This window comes from Misgurnus anguillicaudatus, chromosome 25 (genome assembly GCF_027580225.2).
Source record: "Misgurnus anguillicaudatus chromosome 25, ASM2758022v2, whole genome shotgun sequence".
Classification (NCBI taxonomy): domain Eukaryota; kingdom Metazoa; phylum Chordata; class Actinopteri; order Cypriniformes; family Cobitidae; genus Misgurnus; species Misgurnus anguillicaudatus.
The window spans coordinates 23,088,116-23,107,200 of record NC_073361.2 but is presented as its reverse complement, the minus strand read 5'-3'; the positions used below and the strand labels follow the sequence as shown (position 1 = coordinate 23,107,200).

The 19,085-nt window shown below is 40.2% G+C and overlaps 1 protein-coding gene across 1 annotated transcript; it reads left to right on the top strand.

Annotated features, from left to right (window-relative positions):
* The first annotated feature begins 5,784 nt into the window (after positions 1–5,784).
* On the top strand, positions 5,785–18,363 carry ptchd1 (patched domain containing 1). The gene is made up of 3 exons (XM_055182577.2): positions 5,785–7,230; positions 10,353–11,016; positions 14,263–18,363. The coding sequence occupies exons 1-3, from the start codon at positions 6,811–6,813 to the stop codon at positions 15,912–15,914; spliced, it is 2,736 nt and encodes a 911-aa protein (XP_055038552.2). The 5' UTR covers positions 5,785–6,810; the 3' UTR covers positions 15,915–18,363.
* Positions 18,364–19,085: the final 722 nt, after the last annotated feature.

The window sequence follows — 19,085 nt, the reverse complement described above, 5'->3', positions numbered from 1 at the left end:
ATGACAGTAAGTTCACTGTACTAAAATGGCCCCCAAAGTCACCAGATCTCAACCCAATAGAGCATCTTTGGGATTTGGTGTAACGGGAGCTTCATGCCCTGGATGTGCACCCACAAATCTCCATCAACTGCAAGATGCTATCTTATCAATATGGGCCAACATTTCTAAAGAATGCAGTTGAATCAATGCTACATAGAATTAAGGCAGTTCTGAAGGCGAAAGCATGTCAAACACAGTATTATTATGGTGTTCCTACAAATCCTTTAGGTGAGCGTATATATGATATAAAATAAAAAGTCTGAGAAAAAAATTTGTTTTCATTATTAATTAAATACTTTATCCTTTACAGCCTAACTATCTTAGTTTAAAAAGTTATTTCAGAAAGTATTTGGTATTTACTGACAGCTGGGATCCCTAAGTTTATGCAAAACTAATGATACATGCTACTTTAGCATAATTTAAGGTTTAAAAAAAAGATATAAGGAAACATTAAATGCGACCTAGAGATGCAGTACGTTATGCTCTAACAACTGAGATACAGGAACTCTGGAACTGTTTGTTTGTTTTTATGTCAACTTTTTAAAATCTTTTTTGTTTATTTCTAGGATAAAATCAAACATGATCCAGTTGTTGAGGATGCTGCAGGATTCATTTTCTCAAGGTATAATCTCATTATGTACATCCTTCTTTCCTGTATATATCCATTGTTTGCTGATGTGTTTTATTAGCATCCTTGATTTGTTTGCCTCCTCTCAGAGACAGGCAGAGACACATGTGGTGTTGTTTTATGGTCCTCTGTCATTACATACAAGGGCTCCGTGTAGTAAATACACATAAAATCCAATATCTCCTATCTATTAATGTTTGTTTTCTCACGATGACAGACAGTATATGGGAACAGAGATCTTGTAGAGAGCTACAGCAATATAATGGAAAGTGTTGGGGGCAAACAGAAACAAAAACCTTTAAATAAACTGCAAATACATCAAAGCAATGAAATGGAGTCTTGCGTTCTTTCTCAATCATGTACACACCGTCATAAATCAAATGCTCCATTAGCACACCTATATATCTCATTGATCTCCTATAAATCCATGCAGTTTCTTAATCTTTCTTTCTGGATTCCTGTCAAACGTATTTAAAACAAGATACATTTAATTAAGCAGCAAAATTACATTAAGTATTTACATTTATATTCACAAAAATGTCTTAAATTATTTTTCTTGCTAAACAGTTTTTGTTTGACTCTCTAAATTATAAATCTAACAAAAATGTGGCAATGGCAAATACTTAAAGGAATTATTTTAAAAAGAAATAAAAAATGTTGCTTTTCAAGTAAATGTATATTGTTTTAATTGTTTTGATATTTTGCTGGAAATCTACTAAAAGACTTAATAAGCATTTTTTGCCGTTTGTAAATGATTGAAGTACAATGAAGATAATGATTGGGGAAGGAGGATTTACTAGTTGAAATTCAGCTCACATTATTTCTCTTTCTCTTGTCATCATTCTTAATTTCCTACCCACTTCACACATCCCTTTTCTCTTTCCAGGTCTCCTCCTCCTTCCCCTCAGGTGCACTTTTCCCTAGACTCCCATGTACAGAAAAGTTTCCTTTAAACACCAAATAGCTCAAGAGATCATTAAAGAGCACCTATTGTCCCATTCAAATTTTTAGATTTCCTTTGGTGTGTAATTGTGTATTAGTACATGTTTATGATATGCAAAAGGTACAAACACCAAAGCGCACGGCGCACTGTCTAAATGGGCGTGTCCGATGCAACTTTTGCTAATTTAACGACGGGAAAAATGGTTTGTGAAACGGTCGAAAAGGGTTGTACCCATTTTAGTAATGAGTAATGGGAGTATTTTGGGCGTAACGTGCAATAAACCAATGAGAGTCTCATCCCCTTTAAAAGCCAGTTGTGCTGGCGCTATGTCTAATCAAGACGACGGACTTTGTAAACTGAAAAACTAAGTGGAGGAAGAAAACCCCCAGTTTAAGAATAATGTTAAAAAAATTGTGTTGTTTTCATTTTTATTGAAAATTTAAATTTTTTTGATTAAAACTTTTAAAAGCCGTTTTCTTTCAGTCATAGAAGTAAAAATAGCAGGCTTTTAATTGCTGTAAATGTATTCATATCCTACATAATCATTGTAATCTCATAAAATAATTTGCAAATATGCAAGAAAATGTTTGTACTCTAAAAATACTTTATTTGTAACAAACAAGAGTTAAAGAATGTACTAATGTGCGGAAAGCAGCGTTTCAGCACTGGGACAGCGCCATATGGGATTTTTTAAAAGCATTACTTAAAATGTTTCTCATCCCACCATATCCACAGGTATAGATTCATCACATACAATAAATCCGAGAGGTAGCATTTAAAAACATTTAAAAATAGATGCATTTGTTTAAAGCAAAGCATTTATTTACTTACCAAGCTGGTGAAGCAGCTCTTTGCGCCTTCTAACGTCTCATAACCGGTCCTCATTTATGTCCAAGAGACTCAATAATAATCTTTCACATTTCAATCCTTTAATCTTTTTATATTTGAAAAGCATTTTTATGCTGCTGAGCATTCATATGTGATAAGAAAACCTGCGTTGTCGTCCCGTTTATATAGCGCATACTTCTAACGCGCTCTTTAAATAACAAAAAACATATTGCGCTATTTTAGTTGCCTCAAAATAGCAACGTGCCAACAATGCGCCTAAAAACACCTCGTTTTTAGATCAGAACGCCCATGGGCGCAAACATGGGCACAAATGCATTTGCTATTTAAACTACGTGGAGCTAAACGTAAAAATTATAATTGCGCCGGGTCAAAACTAGCAAAAAAAACTTGCGTCGCGCTTTGCGCTGCATTGCGCCGGGTGTAAGATAGAGCCCTGAATCTCTTTTTTTGGACTACAACAAGCACACAGATTGTAGGCAACAGTTTACTTCCTGGGTTTGGTGATGTAGACAAGACCGACATTATCATAATTCCTCCTGCTTGGACTTACAGCCTGTAAGTTAACTTCTGTTAACATTGCATTGTGCGCAAATCTTTCAAACATGGTAAGGAGAATCACATTTCCGGCTGATGTCAGAAGTATTCAGGCCAATCACAACGTACAGATTAGCTGGCCAATCAGGGACACAGAACTTTTCAAATCAGTGAGTTTCAGGAAGAGAGTGAAATCTAGAGCTACAAAAATGTATGGTATGTGAAAAATAATGTGTTTTTAACAATAAACCACGCAAACACACTTTATTATACCAAATACACAAAATCATTTTTTTTAGTAACAAAATAGGTGCTCTTTAACTTTTTCCTGGAAAGTTAAATTTCCCTCATTGTTGTAAATAACTAAGTTATGAGAACAAACAACCAGAGACATTCTTTATCTGAAAAGTGATCTTTCTTTACCCTTTAAATCCTATCTCTTTCTCTCTCTCCCCAAATAAACTCACTCTATCCTCGCTCTATCTTTCAAAACCACTCTGCTATCAAAACATGTTTCATAGAGTTTCTCTTTTTGTGTCAGCTAGTCCTGCAGTCTGCACTGCGGTTGCAGTGTGAATTGCATTTTCACTTTTATAGATCCCAAAGCCACAATACAAGCAATTTCCATAAATATGGTAGAGTTTGGCATCCAATGCATTTTTTTCAAGCATTAGAGTCAAATTTTAACATAAAACGTTTTTATATAGAGTATGAAATATAAATGTTGAATTCATCTAATAAATGCTTTTAAATGACTATAAACTATATTATGAACATATTTTACCCATTAAAAAAGTACTCCGTAAAATCAGCTTTTCTATTACATGACAGAAAAGCCAATAAATGCATTAATAACTAACTATAAATCATTTGGTCCCAAACTACTGAGTGACAGCTCAATTTAGTGTTTTCAATTTTGGTAACAGTGCTGCAACAATCGCAAACCTTGAATGAATATAAAAATCCTGTAAACGAAACATTTACATAAACCTCCCAAGACTACAAATTAACTGCAGTCTGCATACTTCATGAGATGCATCCAAACATAAGTATTCTGAAATGCTTATTCAAACATGTCTCTTTGACACCAAACACAACCAGCACTTTCAGCTGTGAAGTCACAATGGTGCCCTTAAGCTGTAACCATGGAAACCAATCTTTGTCAGTTTGCTGGAACGATATGGCAAAGCATGGACTGCAGGAGGTATCAGCAATGGTTACCATGGCAATAACCATACAAAACAGTTATGATCATTACGAGCGCCGCTTTTCTGTCTCCAGCATAGGTCAAAGGTTAGAGGAAGGAAGAAAAACGCAGAAAGCATTTTTCTATTTGGAGAGCTTTCAATAATCTTAAGGGCACATACATAGAAATATGCCACATTATAAGACAGAATAAACAACTAGCATAGCAAAAGGTATGTAGCAGTCCAGGGAAAAATGCACTGCTTAAGCATGTTTTTAATAAGACATGCATGGGTACGTCCGGAGCCATGGCCCTGTACTTCAGCAGACTGCGCCGGCGTTATTAAATCATCTGTATGCCAGAGTCTGTCTGGGACACTTTAACCCAGTACTTTATGCATTGAGAGGAGTTGCAATTGAACCACACTCGTAGCTGTTACATTATCACATTATGTACAGTTTTTATTTATTAAAGAAGGCCATTTTAGTTTTAAGGTTTTTTGCAATGTATGCCAATATTAAATCCATAACTTTATTGCTCTCCATAACACTAAAAAGGATTATGATGCAGGTAGATATACTGTAGGTAAAACCTCAGATAAATATATGTGAGTCTATTTGGTGTATTGGCTATTCATTCTTTAAATTTTATATTTTAAATTCCTTTGAAAAGATGCAAATAAAGTAAAACTTGGCATTTGTCTCTGTCCATGGTGCTGAAAGCTGTATTGTAGTTTATAACACTGTTTGTCCATTAAAGGAAAATCAAATGTTCAGAACTGCAAGTCAGCTTTGATTCAGTATCATGGACAAAGACACAACAGCTTTTGTTTTATTGTACAAAGTCTATTGATTAATAGGTCTACTGCATTTACACAGTCACTGTTTGACATTCTCAGCTTTCTATATTGGTGTGAATCTTGAATTGTCCTGGTGATTTCAAAGGTTATGACTTATTGCATCTGACAGATTTTCAATATTACTATGGTCACTGTCACTATGGATACCGTGTATTGCGTAAATTGTGAAGGGGCTTAAAACACAAAAATATTAAATTTACAGCATTTCCCTGAGCAGCTCTCTTAGAAATCTTATTGCATCAATGCAACTACTTTTTGTAATTTGATGCCATATTAATATAAAAAAATGCATATAAAAAACTTTATTAATTTTAGATGCTAACATTTTTTTTAAAAAAGCGTTCTTTGTAAAGATGCCATAGAATAACTATTTCTGGCCCCCACCCCCCAAAAAATGTGTATAGGCTGCTGGGTTATTTCAACCTAGTGTTGGGTCAAAAAAGGGACGAGCCCTGCAGCTGGGTTGAAATTAACCCAGAAAATTTTTATATTTGATCCAACATTTTTTTGTGCATTTTCTGTGGATCTTGAAGGGTTATTTAAAATAAATAACCATTTACGCCATTTTCTTTTTAAGAGTGTACTAAATGTGTATAAATAAATTTTGCACAAGTCAACCCTGAAATAAACAAATGAAGGCCATAATATTATAAAAATCCCTATATAGACGGTTTATAACAATACACTTTATTACAGGCAAAAAAAAATGGAGAGAGATAATCTAATTTTCTCCTGTTTAGATAAAAAAGGCTTCTATTCGCATTTTGACCATCTCATTCACGGCTCGATCAAGTGTGATGTTGTTAGGGGCTTGTGTGGGCGCGCGTGTGTGGTGGGAGGTGTACCTCTAATGCCACGCACTTGCGCGAATCACTCTATAGTGCAACACTGCGCGAGGCGCGGCGGTATTTACCGGCCGGCTCCCGAAAACACTGCAACTTCTTTAGCTTCGTAAATGGGAATAGGTGTCGCATCGCTGCGTTTGCGAAGCGTTTACGCGGATCTCGTGTCCTCCGGACCAACGGCAACAAATGCAAACTTGAATCTTGGCAAATCTACCGGCAAGGGAATGCCCACAAGTGGATTCATGAATTCTGTACCGTAGCGGAAAGCCGTCGTGCTGGGCGCGGTGCTGAACTGGACCCACAGATGAATAAATGACACCGCATAGATGATGGAATATACAAAACTGTATTTGTGCATTTGAAACTGTTTGCAAGTGCTGAGGTGTGCATGACCGATCCACTGTTGACATACTGTATAATAAACGATATGTACTGGATTGATTTAGTGAAATCAACTTCTGGCTTTCAAAACAGAAATTTAAGGGGGAAAGCGATGCTCTCTTGGTTGACCTAGGCATACTGTTAGTACTTATCCTCGATCGGAACAACGACGCATTAGTGGAATGTGCATGAACCTGCAAAGACGTAACTGGTGATATCTTCTTTTGTCATGTTGCGATTTATGTTATGAATATAACCACATACATGTACCTACATTAATGCATTTGGCAGACGCTTTGATCCAAAGTTACTTACAGTCCATTACATTTTATCAGTATGTGTGTACCTTGGGTTCGAACCCATGACCTTTGCGTTGCTAACGCAATGCTCGTCCAGCTAAGCTACAGGAACACGATACAAGTATCAAGTTCATTAATATTACGTTGTTGATGTTAAAAAGTGACAACTATTGCCACATGCAAGTAACATAGTATTTTATTCATGAAAGTCAATGCAGCACAAACACACTGATGCCCCGGATTTCTGATGCTGGTGACCAGGCGGTGGGAGAGGCTCGCGACCTGCACGTTGTTCTTTGCGCTGTTGCTGCATTCTAGGATGTTGCGACAAGTGTTGCACGAGGGGCTCAGGACGTCATTCCACAAACTGGGCCACTTTGTAGCCAATCACCCGGTGTTTTTTGCCTCCGCGCCCGTGCTCGTTTCCATCCTGCTCGGCGCGAGCTTCAGCCGGTACCGCATAGAGGAAAACGTGGAGTACCTGTTGGCTCCCAAACACAGCCTGGCGAAGATCGAGGGGAACTTGGTGGATAGTTTGTTTCCGGTGAACAGGTCAAAACACACGCTGTACTCGGACCTGCAGACACCAGGGAGATATGGCCGGGTCATCGTGACCTCGCGCAGGGGAAACGTGTTGGACCCTCACCACGTCAATTCTGTGCTGAAGGTAAGCAACCTTTCATGGACTGTTAATTGTTTTTATCATAGCTTGAAGGGTTCTACAAATAAATGTTTAGATAGTTTAGTAACTATATTGGCAGATCCATTATTTTTCCTTATAAATTTATTTAGCCTATTGCTTTTCCGTGTAGCCTATAATTTTCAATAAATCATATCATGCAAAGGTCAACTATTAATCTTTATAGCCTAAAATTGTCATTGTGTTTAACTATAACCCATTTTTAAATGTACATTTTTTATTATCATTGTTGATTTTATTACCTCTTCTACTGCTTGCGAAATATATTAATGACCACAGTACTTTTGGACCATTTTGAATATCCCTGTCCACAAACTACACTGTCATGTAACAAGCACTTTGTAAATTTGAAGTTAAGTTCTCAGTCATTTTTAATTGAAAATATTTCATACTATTCAAATTGCACTTTATCTTCCTGTATCTTCTAAATCCAACTCCAAACTTTACTCCCCCGGATACCGGCAACGTTAGGTTTAAATGAATAGTAATCTCAACTTCAGGCAATTCCAAGTGATAACTTTTTGTGGAACCCCGGAGAGCCGTTTCACAAAAGCAAACTCTATTTTGAGAGCAAAGCACTGACATGTGCTACATTTAGACTTTATGAAACATTAATTTAAAATTTTCTAAACTGATGTAAGCCTGAGATACGAGCAGCATTCACATTTTATGATCTTCTTAATATTCACATGGTATTCGATTCGAAGCTTCTTTATATTCACTTTGCATCATAACAACACAGCAGGTATCGGTATAACCTTGTACACTGTATCAGTAATAAACCAACCTTTGTGAAAGAGGTTAGCTCACTTCAATGACATGAAGTAACCGAGTCAAATGCAGTGCAACAATTGGGATCGGATTTGCATCTGAGGAAAAAAAAAGGATTATATCCATTGTCATAAATACCATATGTGTTCAAGGAGCAGTGTGCATCAGAGATTGTGGGCATGCAGATGTCATGCTATAGTCTTAAATTAAGGGTTAATTATCATGCTTGAGCAATTAGAGGCCTGATCGGTGTCTGACATTTCAGTGCTCCTTAAGGAGGCTGGAGGAGGCAATTGACTGAAGCTTTCCTGGTGATCTGCGTCTGACACGGTCTAATCACTTTGACATTAACAATGTGGAGAGGCAGACCTCCGAGGACGATCAATTCTCTTCTCATAGGGGTCGCTTGGGAAGAAACTCAAAACGTTTGTCTTTATTGTTTTGTTTGTATTCTGGTGTATTTAAACAGGAAATAAAACTGTTGGCCCACTCTTCCTTGCAATTACATGATTTCTTGTTGCCTGGCAACAAGGCATTTGCAACTAAATGCTTTGAAATGTGATTTACGTACTAAAAATCCACGTAAAAAAATCACAATTGACCCTTTTTAGCGCCCATTACTAGTTTTGTGGTGAATAATTTATCTCTGTTATCTTTAATCCAAGTCTTAACCACTGCCCTCCAACTGTCAGTCTGCTCCCATCTCCATTTAATGACAGCCTACTTTTCCATACTTTTGCCATATTATTAATTTTTTATATTTAATATTCAGTTTTAGTCTGAAATATGCCCCAGTACTAAAGTTGGTCACAGCTTCTAGTTTTAGTGGACATCGAAGTTTGTAAAGTTCATGTCTGTCTCATTTTTCACATTATTTTCTCATAATATGTAAGGACTTTGCTGTTTAAGTGTGCAAGGACATCCAAAACTAAAAATGATGCTTAATTTAGTATATTAATTAGTTTAATTCAAGCTAAAACATTGTTTGAGGATTAGTCCATTTTCTTAAAAAAAATCCAGATAATTTACTCACCACCATGTCATCCAAAATGTTGATGTCTTTCTTTGTTCATTTGAGAAGAAATTATGTTTTTTTTTAAAGGAAAACATTCCAGGATTTTTCTCATTTTAATGGACTTTAATGGACCCCAACACATAACAGTTTTAATGCACTTTAAAATTGCAGTTTCAAAGGACTCTAAACAATCCCAAATGAGGCATAAGGGTCTTATCCAGCGAAACAATTCTCATTTTTGACAAGAAAAATAAAAAATATGCATTTTAAACCACAACTTCTTGTCTATATCCGGTCCCGTGACGCGCCTCACGCAATACGTCATCAAGTCAAGAGGTCACGGATGGCATATGCGAAACTCCGCCCCAGTGTTTACAAGTGTGGAGAAAGAGGACCGTTCCGAAGTTGTTGTATGTGGAATGATACTAATTAATGTCTTTTTGTCAGTTTATTGTTAAACATGGTCCGCAAATGTGCGTTTCATATATGTAACACGTGACCCCCTGCACAGCATTACGCAACTACGCGAGGTCATGCTGGCGTGTCACAGGACCGGAGATAGACGAGAAGTTGTGGTTTAAAAGTGTGTATTTTTATTTTTCTTGACAAAAATGACAATCGTTTCGCTAAATAAGACCCTTATGCCTCGTTTGGGTTCGTTTAGAGTCCTTTAAACTCTGTTGAAACTGCAATTTTAAACTGCACTAAAACTGTTACATGTTGGGGGTCCATAAAATTGAGAAAAATCCTGGAATGTTTTCCTCAAAAAACATAATTTCTTCTCGACTGAACAAAGAAAGACATCAACATTTTGGATGACATGGTGGTGAGTAAATTATCTGGACTTTTTTTAAGAAAATTGACTAATCCTTTAATATGACTAAATAAACCTGACAACATTTGGTTAGACTTACACTTGGGGTGGTTTCCCAGACAGGACGTAAGTCTAGTTCCTGACTAAAATAAATGTTTGAGCTCTCTTAACTGAAATCAACTTGCTTCTGACATATCTTAAAATATATCAGTGCCATAATTTTGTCTCAGTATGCAGTTTTTTGTAAGGTAGCCTATGTTTTTAAAAAATACTTAAATGTTCTAACATAACAAAGGCCTAGTCCTGGTTTTATCTAAACTCTGTCCAGGAAACCACCTCATGATGTTCAGGTGTCGGATGAGGTAGAAACAGCAAACTTTAAATAAATTGCATTAAGCCCTTTGCTAATTGACTAAATTAAATGTGGTTTATTTATTACCTGTACTTACTAATAACCTGTTTTTCTCCACCCCACCCCTCAAACCCAAGCTCCACAACACAATAACCCAGATCCAGGTCCCTATGCTGGGCTTCAACTACACCTTTGCCCACCTCTGCCTGTTGGATGATACCAAGAGCTGCATCATAGATGACATCCTGCGAGTTCTTGAGGAGATGCGGTCAGCACGGGCATCCAACCGTTCCACAATTCCTCTGCGTTACCCCATCACCAGACTTAAGGATGGGCGAGAGGCATACATAGGTCACCAACTGGGCGGAGTCCAAACAAGTGGAGGACGAGATGGAGTGCGGTCGGCTCGATCCCTTCAGCTTACGTACTACCTGCAAGCCGCCAGCCCGCTGAACGAGGTGGTGGCGGCCCGCTGGGAGCTGCTGTTCTGCAGGGAGCTGGAAAACTTTGGAACGGCTCATCAGGAGCTCGGCCTGTACCCGTTCACCTCCTCTTCTCTGCAAAGGGACTTCCAGAGGACTAGCCGGGTGTCGGAGCGGCCGCTTCTCTTCAGCCTGGTTGTTTGTCTTTCGCGGGCCAAGCTTTTCTGCTCGAAGCGGGACTGTGTAAGGACTAAACCCAGGCTGGGTCTGCTAGCCTTGGTAACCGTCAGCCTCGCTACGCTCACCTCTGCGGGAATATTCAACCTCACAGGTGGAAAGTACAATTCAACATACCTCGGCATCCCTTTTGTCATGTTGGGTAAGAAAAATATTCATATATCATGTTGAATTTATTCTCACTGATTTCAAGTCAACGTCGCTGTTTTCACATTCACCCCATTCATTTGATCTTCCATTTACATTAGCGTCTATGACTGTTTGTATCCCTAAGGCACAAAACTCTCAAGGTAAATGAGTGTACCTATTGACTGACCGCTTTTGCTCTGCGCTCAAGGTGCGTCATTAAAAATGGATCACTTGACATCAAAGGAATCACTGACAGTCAGCCTTTAGAGGAATTTCATCCTTTCCTTTTGTGCTCTGTCTCCGTGCCATTCTGGATGAATCAACTGTGTGCTTGCCGAGCAGATTCGCACGCTAGCAGATTTCGCTAACGACTAATTACAAACACACATGCACGTACCCTAACGGACATCCATCTCTGTTTTGTTCGCCCGCTCTCTCGTTAGGCATTTCTCATACGCGGTAATTAGTGTCTTGTGTGGGAGGAGGGTTCTGTTGACTGTTACACAAAGAGTAAATAACAGGCTTGTGGAAGATAGAGAAATGAGAAGAATGGACAGAGGATAGGGGAGGGAGAAAAAACCAAGGGATGCGGTCTGGGTGTGTTCGTGTTTCGATTGACCCCCATGCCACCCGCTGAACAAAATTACCTTTGTGTTTCTATTTCAAGAACGCTGATGTTCGTCCTTGTCATAAAGCTTGTACCGATCAATCACATCTTTGCCAACTGTGCCACGTCTCAACAATCTCCCTGCTGGTTTCCAAATGCAACCGGAGAGAGACTTGCAGCTCTACTGCCGAGCAGAACAGGGTAAAACCTGCAAAAGCTGCCCAGTGTTTTTGGCTTTCAGTGTTCATCCAGACTTCTCTTACAAAGTTCAATTAGATTACAAGATTAAAGAATTACAGATGTCTGACAAAACAAAAACCTTATCGTAATACAATAAGCCACTGGCCTCTTATTTCAAACAAAAAGACATTAGCTCTCCGATCATGTGACTTCTGTAATGATGACCGAAAGATGGAAGGAAGAGATAGCATAGGTCATAATTGTACAAATTAATATGATGAGCTAAGGAGATTTGTTGTTGAGAATCACTTAGTGTCATTTTACTGTTCTTTAATTTATTTTAAGATAAGTGGAAATGAAAGACTGAATTGATAAAAGGCTAAGCCACAACCGATACGGTTCTTTTAGTGAAGCGGAAAATGACTCTTGAAGAGAGAGACAAAGAGCACAGCACAAAAATAGGAGTCAAATCTCTCTTTTTCACTTTCTATTTCTCATTGCCCTTGATTTTTCAATTTAGCAACAACCACCTCTTTCCGCCCATTAATTTAATTTGTTACCTCCTGCCCGAAATCAGCACTGTCTGGTTGCTCACTATTGTGCCAGGCACAGTTCCCAGGTCAGTGTAAGATGCAGTAGTGTCGACATCGGACCGAGGGAACCTCCGTCATGAATGATGAGTCACTGATGCCGTGGCAACCCTGTTGGTGAGCCATCTGCTCTCTTTGGCCGCACGAGAGTGCTGTGTAAAAAGAAAGAGAGAGAGAAAAAAAAAGTGTAAACATTGCTACATTAAGAATGTCATGTTCATCATGCTTCAGGCTTCATGTTCATGGTAGGACCCCATGCCATTCTTTAAAAATAGGCTGACCCAGTTTGTCTAATGTCTTGGGCTTCTGAGTCGTCCCAAGACTATAAGGTCTGACAGCCTGCTTCACATCCATAAGGCTTTCTCTTTTCCTAAGATCAATTTTACATGACGTGTGGCCATCTTGTGTGACTGTGAATGAGATTTATTTAACTATAAACACATCAGCTGTGCAGATGGAAGAGAGAGTGGGCTATAGTTAGATCATGATCTGTAAATAGAGGTGGCGTTTTCTTTTGCTCTGCTTTTAACACTGACTCCTACTGTAAGTAAATAATACTGATGATGTATTCAGTATGCTTGAGCTATGGATTAGGATGCATGTTGTTTTCCTTATATGATTTAATTTACATGAATTTGATTAGAACGGTGCTATAAGCATTTTTTATGGTATGGCACATATCACTGAAAGAGAGGTCCTGAAATATCAGTCTAATATTTTTGCGAACAAAATGATGGACTCATTTAGCCAATCAGAGCCTTCAGAGACAGGGCATCCCATATATATGGTAAGCAGGATAGCAAAGAATACTATTTTGCCATAGTACCACCTTACTGAAAAATCCAGCTAAGACCAGCATAAGCTGGTGAGCTGGTTTTAGCTGGTCTCCCAGCTTGGTTTTAGCTGGTAGGCCTATTGCTGGTGTAGCAAGCTGGTCTAGCAGATAGCCACTGGACACTGTAATGGAACAGGACCGCAACCGCAAATGATAGAGCCGGATTCGTTCCTGAGTCCAAACGCACAACGGGCCGAAGCCGTTTCTGGTCTGTTTTTAGGGATTGTTGCGGATATGTGCCAGCGCCGATCCAGCACCGCCTGATCATCAGTATCGGCTCAGATTTGTATTGCAGATCTGGACCAAATCGGTGTCAGACACAGCTAAGGTCTTTCGGTTACCTTTGGGAAAAGTGATCTGGGCCACATCTGTAAATTTATATAAATACTAAACTGATGGCAGTTAGATGTTTAAGCTGAAACCTCTATCTGGCACGGATCTGGATCACAATCAGAAAACGTCTCTAAGATAGAAACGGAGACAAAGGGCTTAAAACGAATCCGGGCCAAATGTAATTGCTATCTGGGGTGTTTTGGTCACTTTTTAAGCTGGTCCAGTTGGACTTAGCTGGTCAGGCTGGAAGACCAGCTGACCCACCAGCTTGACCAGCTTTGCAAGGCTGGAAGGACCAGCTTAGACCAGCTACTGCCACCTTAAACCAGCTAAAACCAGCTATCAGCTTACAGCTTGCAGTTACATCAGTAGGGAAGTTACAAATCTAAAGTTTAAAAGCTTGCATATCTTAGTTACAGTACATTTGAGTGATGGATGTACAAATGGCACATCATGCAAATCTTCTATATCAAAACTATTTTCAGTGCCAAAGAAACAGAGCATTTGTTTTGTGTCCCATTGTTGCAGTGCAGCTGCAGGTCTTGTCACCGTGTTATTCAATTATTTAAATCCTCTCTTTTCCCAGCAGCCATTTATGTCACTTAAAAGCGATGCCTGCCAAAACTACTCTAAGCTATTTGCAGACCATTCTATTTGAAATTTCTGTTTCATAAATCACTGAACAGCAGTATTTTCTCTCTTCATCTTTTGCAGGACATGGCTTGTTCGGCACATTCGAAATGCTGTCATCTTGGCGGCGGACTCGCGAGGACCAGCACGTGAAGGATCGCGTCGCAGCTGTTTTCTCAGACTGTATGCTGCCGTTCACAGCCAGCACAGCCTTGCACGTGGTCACGTTCGGAATCGGGGCAAGTCCATTCACAAACATTGAGGCCGTGCGTCTCTTCTGTCAAAACGCCTGCATCTCTGTACTCTTTAACTACCTCTACATCCTCACCTTTTACGGTTCCAATCTGGTGTTTGCCGGCTACCTGGAAAACAACTACCGTCACAGTTTGTTCTGCAGGCGCGTTCCCAAACCAGAGTTGCTGCAGCAGAAGCCGTCATGGTATCGCTTCCTCATGTACACGCATTACAACGAGGAGGCCACGGACACTGGACCTCTGCGTGCTTACGAGAGTCACCTACTTGTAGCCTTCATGAAGCGGTACTACTGTGACTGGATCACCAACACATACGTTAAACCATTCGTGGTTCTTTTCTACCTGGTCTATGTGTCCTTCGCCCTCATGGGCTACCTTCAGGTCAGCGAGGGGTCTGATCTTAGTAATGTGGTTGCTACAGAAACAAGCACTATAGCATACACCCGTGCCCAACAGCGGTACTTTAGTAGTTACAGCCCTGTGATTGGCTTCTACATCTACGAGTCCATTGAGTACTGGAACACCAGCGTGCAAGAAGACCTACTAGAGTACACCAAAGGATTTGAACGTATCTCCTGGTTCGAGAGTTACCTCAACTATCTACACGGTCTGAACATTACGACAAGCCTGTCACGCAGCAACTTCACCGAACACCTGCGATCTGGATTTCTTCGCCAACCCTGTTACGTGCATTTCTCGGATGACATCATTTTCGCCAAGCGCGTAGATGGGGAATTTGATGTGGTGGCTTCCCGTATGTTTCTTGTGGCCAAGACGACAGAAAACAAACGAGAGGAGATGTCCGTCCTTCTGGACACACTGAGGAAGTTGTCACTGACCTCCAGGGTGAAGTTTATTATCTTTAATCCATCCTTTGTGTATTTGGATCGCTATGCTTCATCGGTTGGCGCACCCTTGAAGAACTCATGCATTGCTGCAGTTTTTCTGCTGTTTTTTTCCACTTTTTTGGCAGCTGACCCACTGGTAAATGCCTGGCTGACTGTGACAGTGGCCTCTGTTGAGTTCGGGCTGGTGGGTTTCATGACTCTCTGGCAGGTAGAGTTGGACTGCGTCTCAGTGTTGTGTTTGATCTATGGAGTAAACTATGCCGTAGACTCCAGCGCCCCCCTAGTGTCTGCGTTTGCTCTAGGCCGGGAATCTACCCGTACGCGCTGGGTTAAACTGGCACTGGAGCGGCATGGAGTGCCTGCCCTTCAGAGCTACCTCTGCTATGGGGCTGCTCTGCTCCCTTTAGCAGCCGTGCCCTCAAACCTCACTCGCACGCTTTTTAGGTGCCTCTTTCTAACCGCCATCATCACAGCCTTCCACTGTTTGGCCATCCTCCCTGTCCTGCTCACCTTCCTGCCTCCCTCCAAGAAAAAAAGACGAGAAAAAAATAATGCTGCTGAAAACAGGGAAGAGATTGAATGTGTGGAGATGGAGGACAGCACACGTGTGGTTGATCAAATTACCACTGTCTGACATCGTTGAGGTTGCATGAAAAATAGGGAAAAAACCACAGCACCCCCACGGGGTGACGAAGGGAAGCCTGAGAGTTATCCACTGTGCATCTGGGCTTCCAGTTCATTTACCTAAAAGCCCCTAGATGGCTTTTAGGTACTTTATGAGTGTACTACCGTATAAACAAGCCCACCTTTTTAAGCAAAGCTTGTTTGTGATGGTAAAAGCAGTGAATGAGGACAAACCATTAAAGATGGGCTCTGTTGTCAATATAATAGCACTGTGCAGGTTTTGCTGCAGCTCAGCAACCAATGCTCACAATAAGAGAGGCAGAGAAAAAGAGAGAGGCCAGATAAACCACATTGGTGCGCAGTTGCAGATAACCAGAAGAGGGCTTTTCTGATCTGCAATCTTGCAGTTATGGGAGAAACTTTAACAAGCTTACACTTTAATAAAGCATCAATAACATAACGTCTCTGGTACCATAATGCCCTACACTCTCAGAAAAATGTACAAAAGCTATCACCAGGGCAATTATCTAAAGACAAAGCAGCCATATTCATATCTGATGATAGCCATCAGTTTAATGCACCTGAAATCATATTTTTTTGGAGACTAGGTGTTTTAAAGAGAACATCGCTGGGGATTTAGTGGTATTAAAATCATACATTACTCAAAGAGATTGGAAGGTTCCGGATATCTTCATCCATTACCATTACATAAGTCACCTTCCCCACCCTGACCATTTCTCAAAGGCAATGAATGCTGATCTTCCATAAAAGGATGTATAGGGAAGATAAAAATGGGAGGGAGAAAGGGATGAACAGGACGGGGAGAGGTAAAGAGATACAGGGAGGCAAGATTCTGCTGACAGGTTGCCCATGCAGTGCTTCCATGGTAACCCTGATAACAGCTTTGTTGCATCGTGTATGTAAAATTTCCCACTTGCCTAAATTCAACGAGGTTGTTTGTTACCAGTCAAGTTTGGAGAGTAACCTTTTGAAGGATTTATTCTGTTTATCCTTTGTTTGCCTTTCAAAATGCTGAAAAGCACCTTGTCACAGACGAGGGTCCTTATCAATATGCATGAGCCACAGTCCCTTTATTTTCACCTTCTTTGCCCTCTGTCTATGAGAGGCTTTAAAAGAGTGACTGAGAACAGTGGGGTGGAAAAGAGAAAGAGAGGGGCAAGTCACAGGAAAAGAGCAATTGGCTGATAAAAGCCACTTATTTTTCAAATGCTCCTCGCCCCTTAGACAACAGATGTCAAATCAATCATGGGTAAATGGTAACCCCTTTAGCCCTGACTCTCACTGTATCTCTGCAGCAGTTACAGTATTTCCTGACTGCAGCTAAAGGCACGTCCGCTTATGTATGCTTTTAGTCTCTTTTTCACCTCTGTCAAGTACAGGTGAAGTGTAAACGCTGATGCCGACAGGTTTTCAGCGACAAGCAATCTGCGTCCGTCTACATTACATCTGAAACTGCTGCGTGGCAGCCAATCAGGAGATATTTCATGTTTAATGTTTTGTTACTTTTAACGGGATGTCGAACCAGCCAGATTTCATGGTGGGCAGGGCTACCCAGTGCAACATCGCAGAAATAAAAATGAAGTATGTCCTGTCACTTTTTGTGCTAGTTTAGGACAAATCTAGCTATGATGGAGGAAACTGTGCTTTGTCGTTTTATTGTGTCACAACTGGTTAGTACACGGTATACCTTTGGGACAATGTGTTTGTGGTGTAAGAGTATTTGAGAGCTGATGCTAGACTGCTGCACAGCTAACACACACACATTAATGTGTATAGGGATGCGTCGATATATATCGGCCTATAGACAGTTTCAGCAGTAACAAACGGCTTTGGTGGAACAAACATAACTTTTGTTTACTCCACAAAGGAATCAATAACAACAGAGTATTTTATTTCTGATAACAAGCAAAATAAACAACACTGAGCTAACGTTACTGTGTATATTATGTATGCAATCTTAACTACAGATTAGCTGCCAAGCCTCCTTTCACATAGCGGTGATCCATGATTCCCGTCTCCCCTTATCTTTAGGAAACCAAAACATTTGTTATTTTCGACGAGGTATTTGTATGAGGTATGAGATCAGTTTGGCCACTAGCCAGACTATTACCGTAAACAAACAGAGACCAGAAGTTAAGTTCTGCCCAGACGCATAACCCCGACAATGCACTTGCGTCCGATGAAAGGTATAAGCCGATAAAAACATTTCTCCCACTAGTGAACATCAGCGGATGGTTTAAAAACAGCCGATGATCACAGTAGCGCCTCACTGCAGAACACGACATCCAGGGGGCGGGGTTGGATTCAGATCAAGGGGCGGAGCTGGATCCAGAACCAGAGATCTCTTCCCACTGCATTTTGATTGGTCGCCAGTTTACCACAAGACACGTAGTTCACATGTTGTTGCGTTACCATTTCCGCATTGAGTCGTAACAAAATGAAGTTATTTTTTGACAGAAAAACTAACTTTACTTACGACTACAATAAAAGAGGCGCCTTTAAGGTAAAATGTATGTTTTGGAGTAAAACATTTCGGGCACTATGAGTAATCTTACCACATGCAGTTTAATACCTATGGATGGATACAGTATAAATATGCATAATTATTAACATATATAGCCTATGGTATGTTATTTAGAAAAATAAATTGAATGTTTATCTTGTATGGACTTTTAAAGGCAGAGTCCACGATGTTTGAAAGCCAATGTTGATATTTGAAATCACCTAAACAAACACGCCCCTACCCCAATAGAATCTGGACCTTCTGTGAATAGACCCGCCCCACACATACGCAACCCGGCAAGGATGTAGGTTAGTGGACACGCTCCTTGCTGCTGATTGGCTATAAGTGTGTTTTGGTAGTCGGCCCGTCTCCTTTTCCAAAGCGTTTTTCAAACATCGTGGACTCCGCCTTTAACGCGTCTTTGCTTACAGCCATTAGGAAATAGGTTTCCCTCGTAGATGGTTTATTTATTTTTTTAAATTGCTAATAAAAGATATCAAATAAATTTGTGTTTTTATATTTACTCATAGGAATAGCCGTGTAGTAAGTGGGATAATGTACAACCAAGTGGGTCGCAAATAAATCCCTTCAGTGATGCCACGCTGTCGGGAACGTGTCCCTTACCTCCCCTTACACCTAACTGTGATGCTTTCTAAA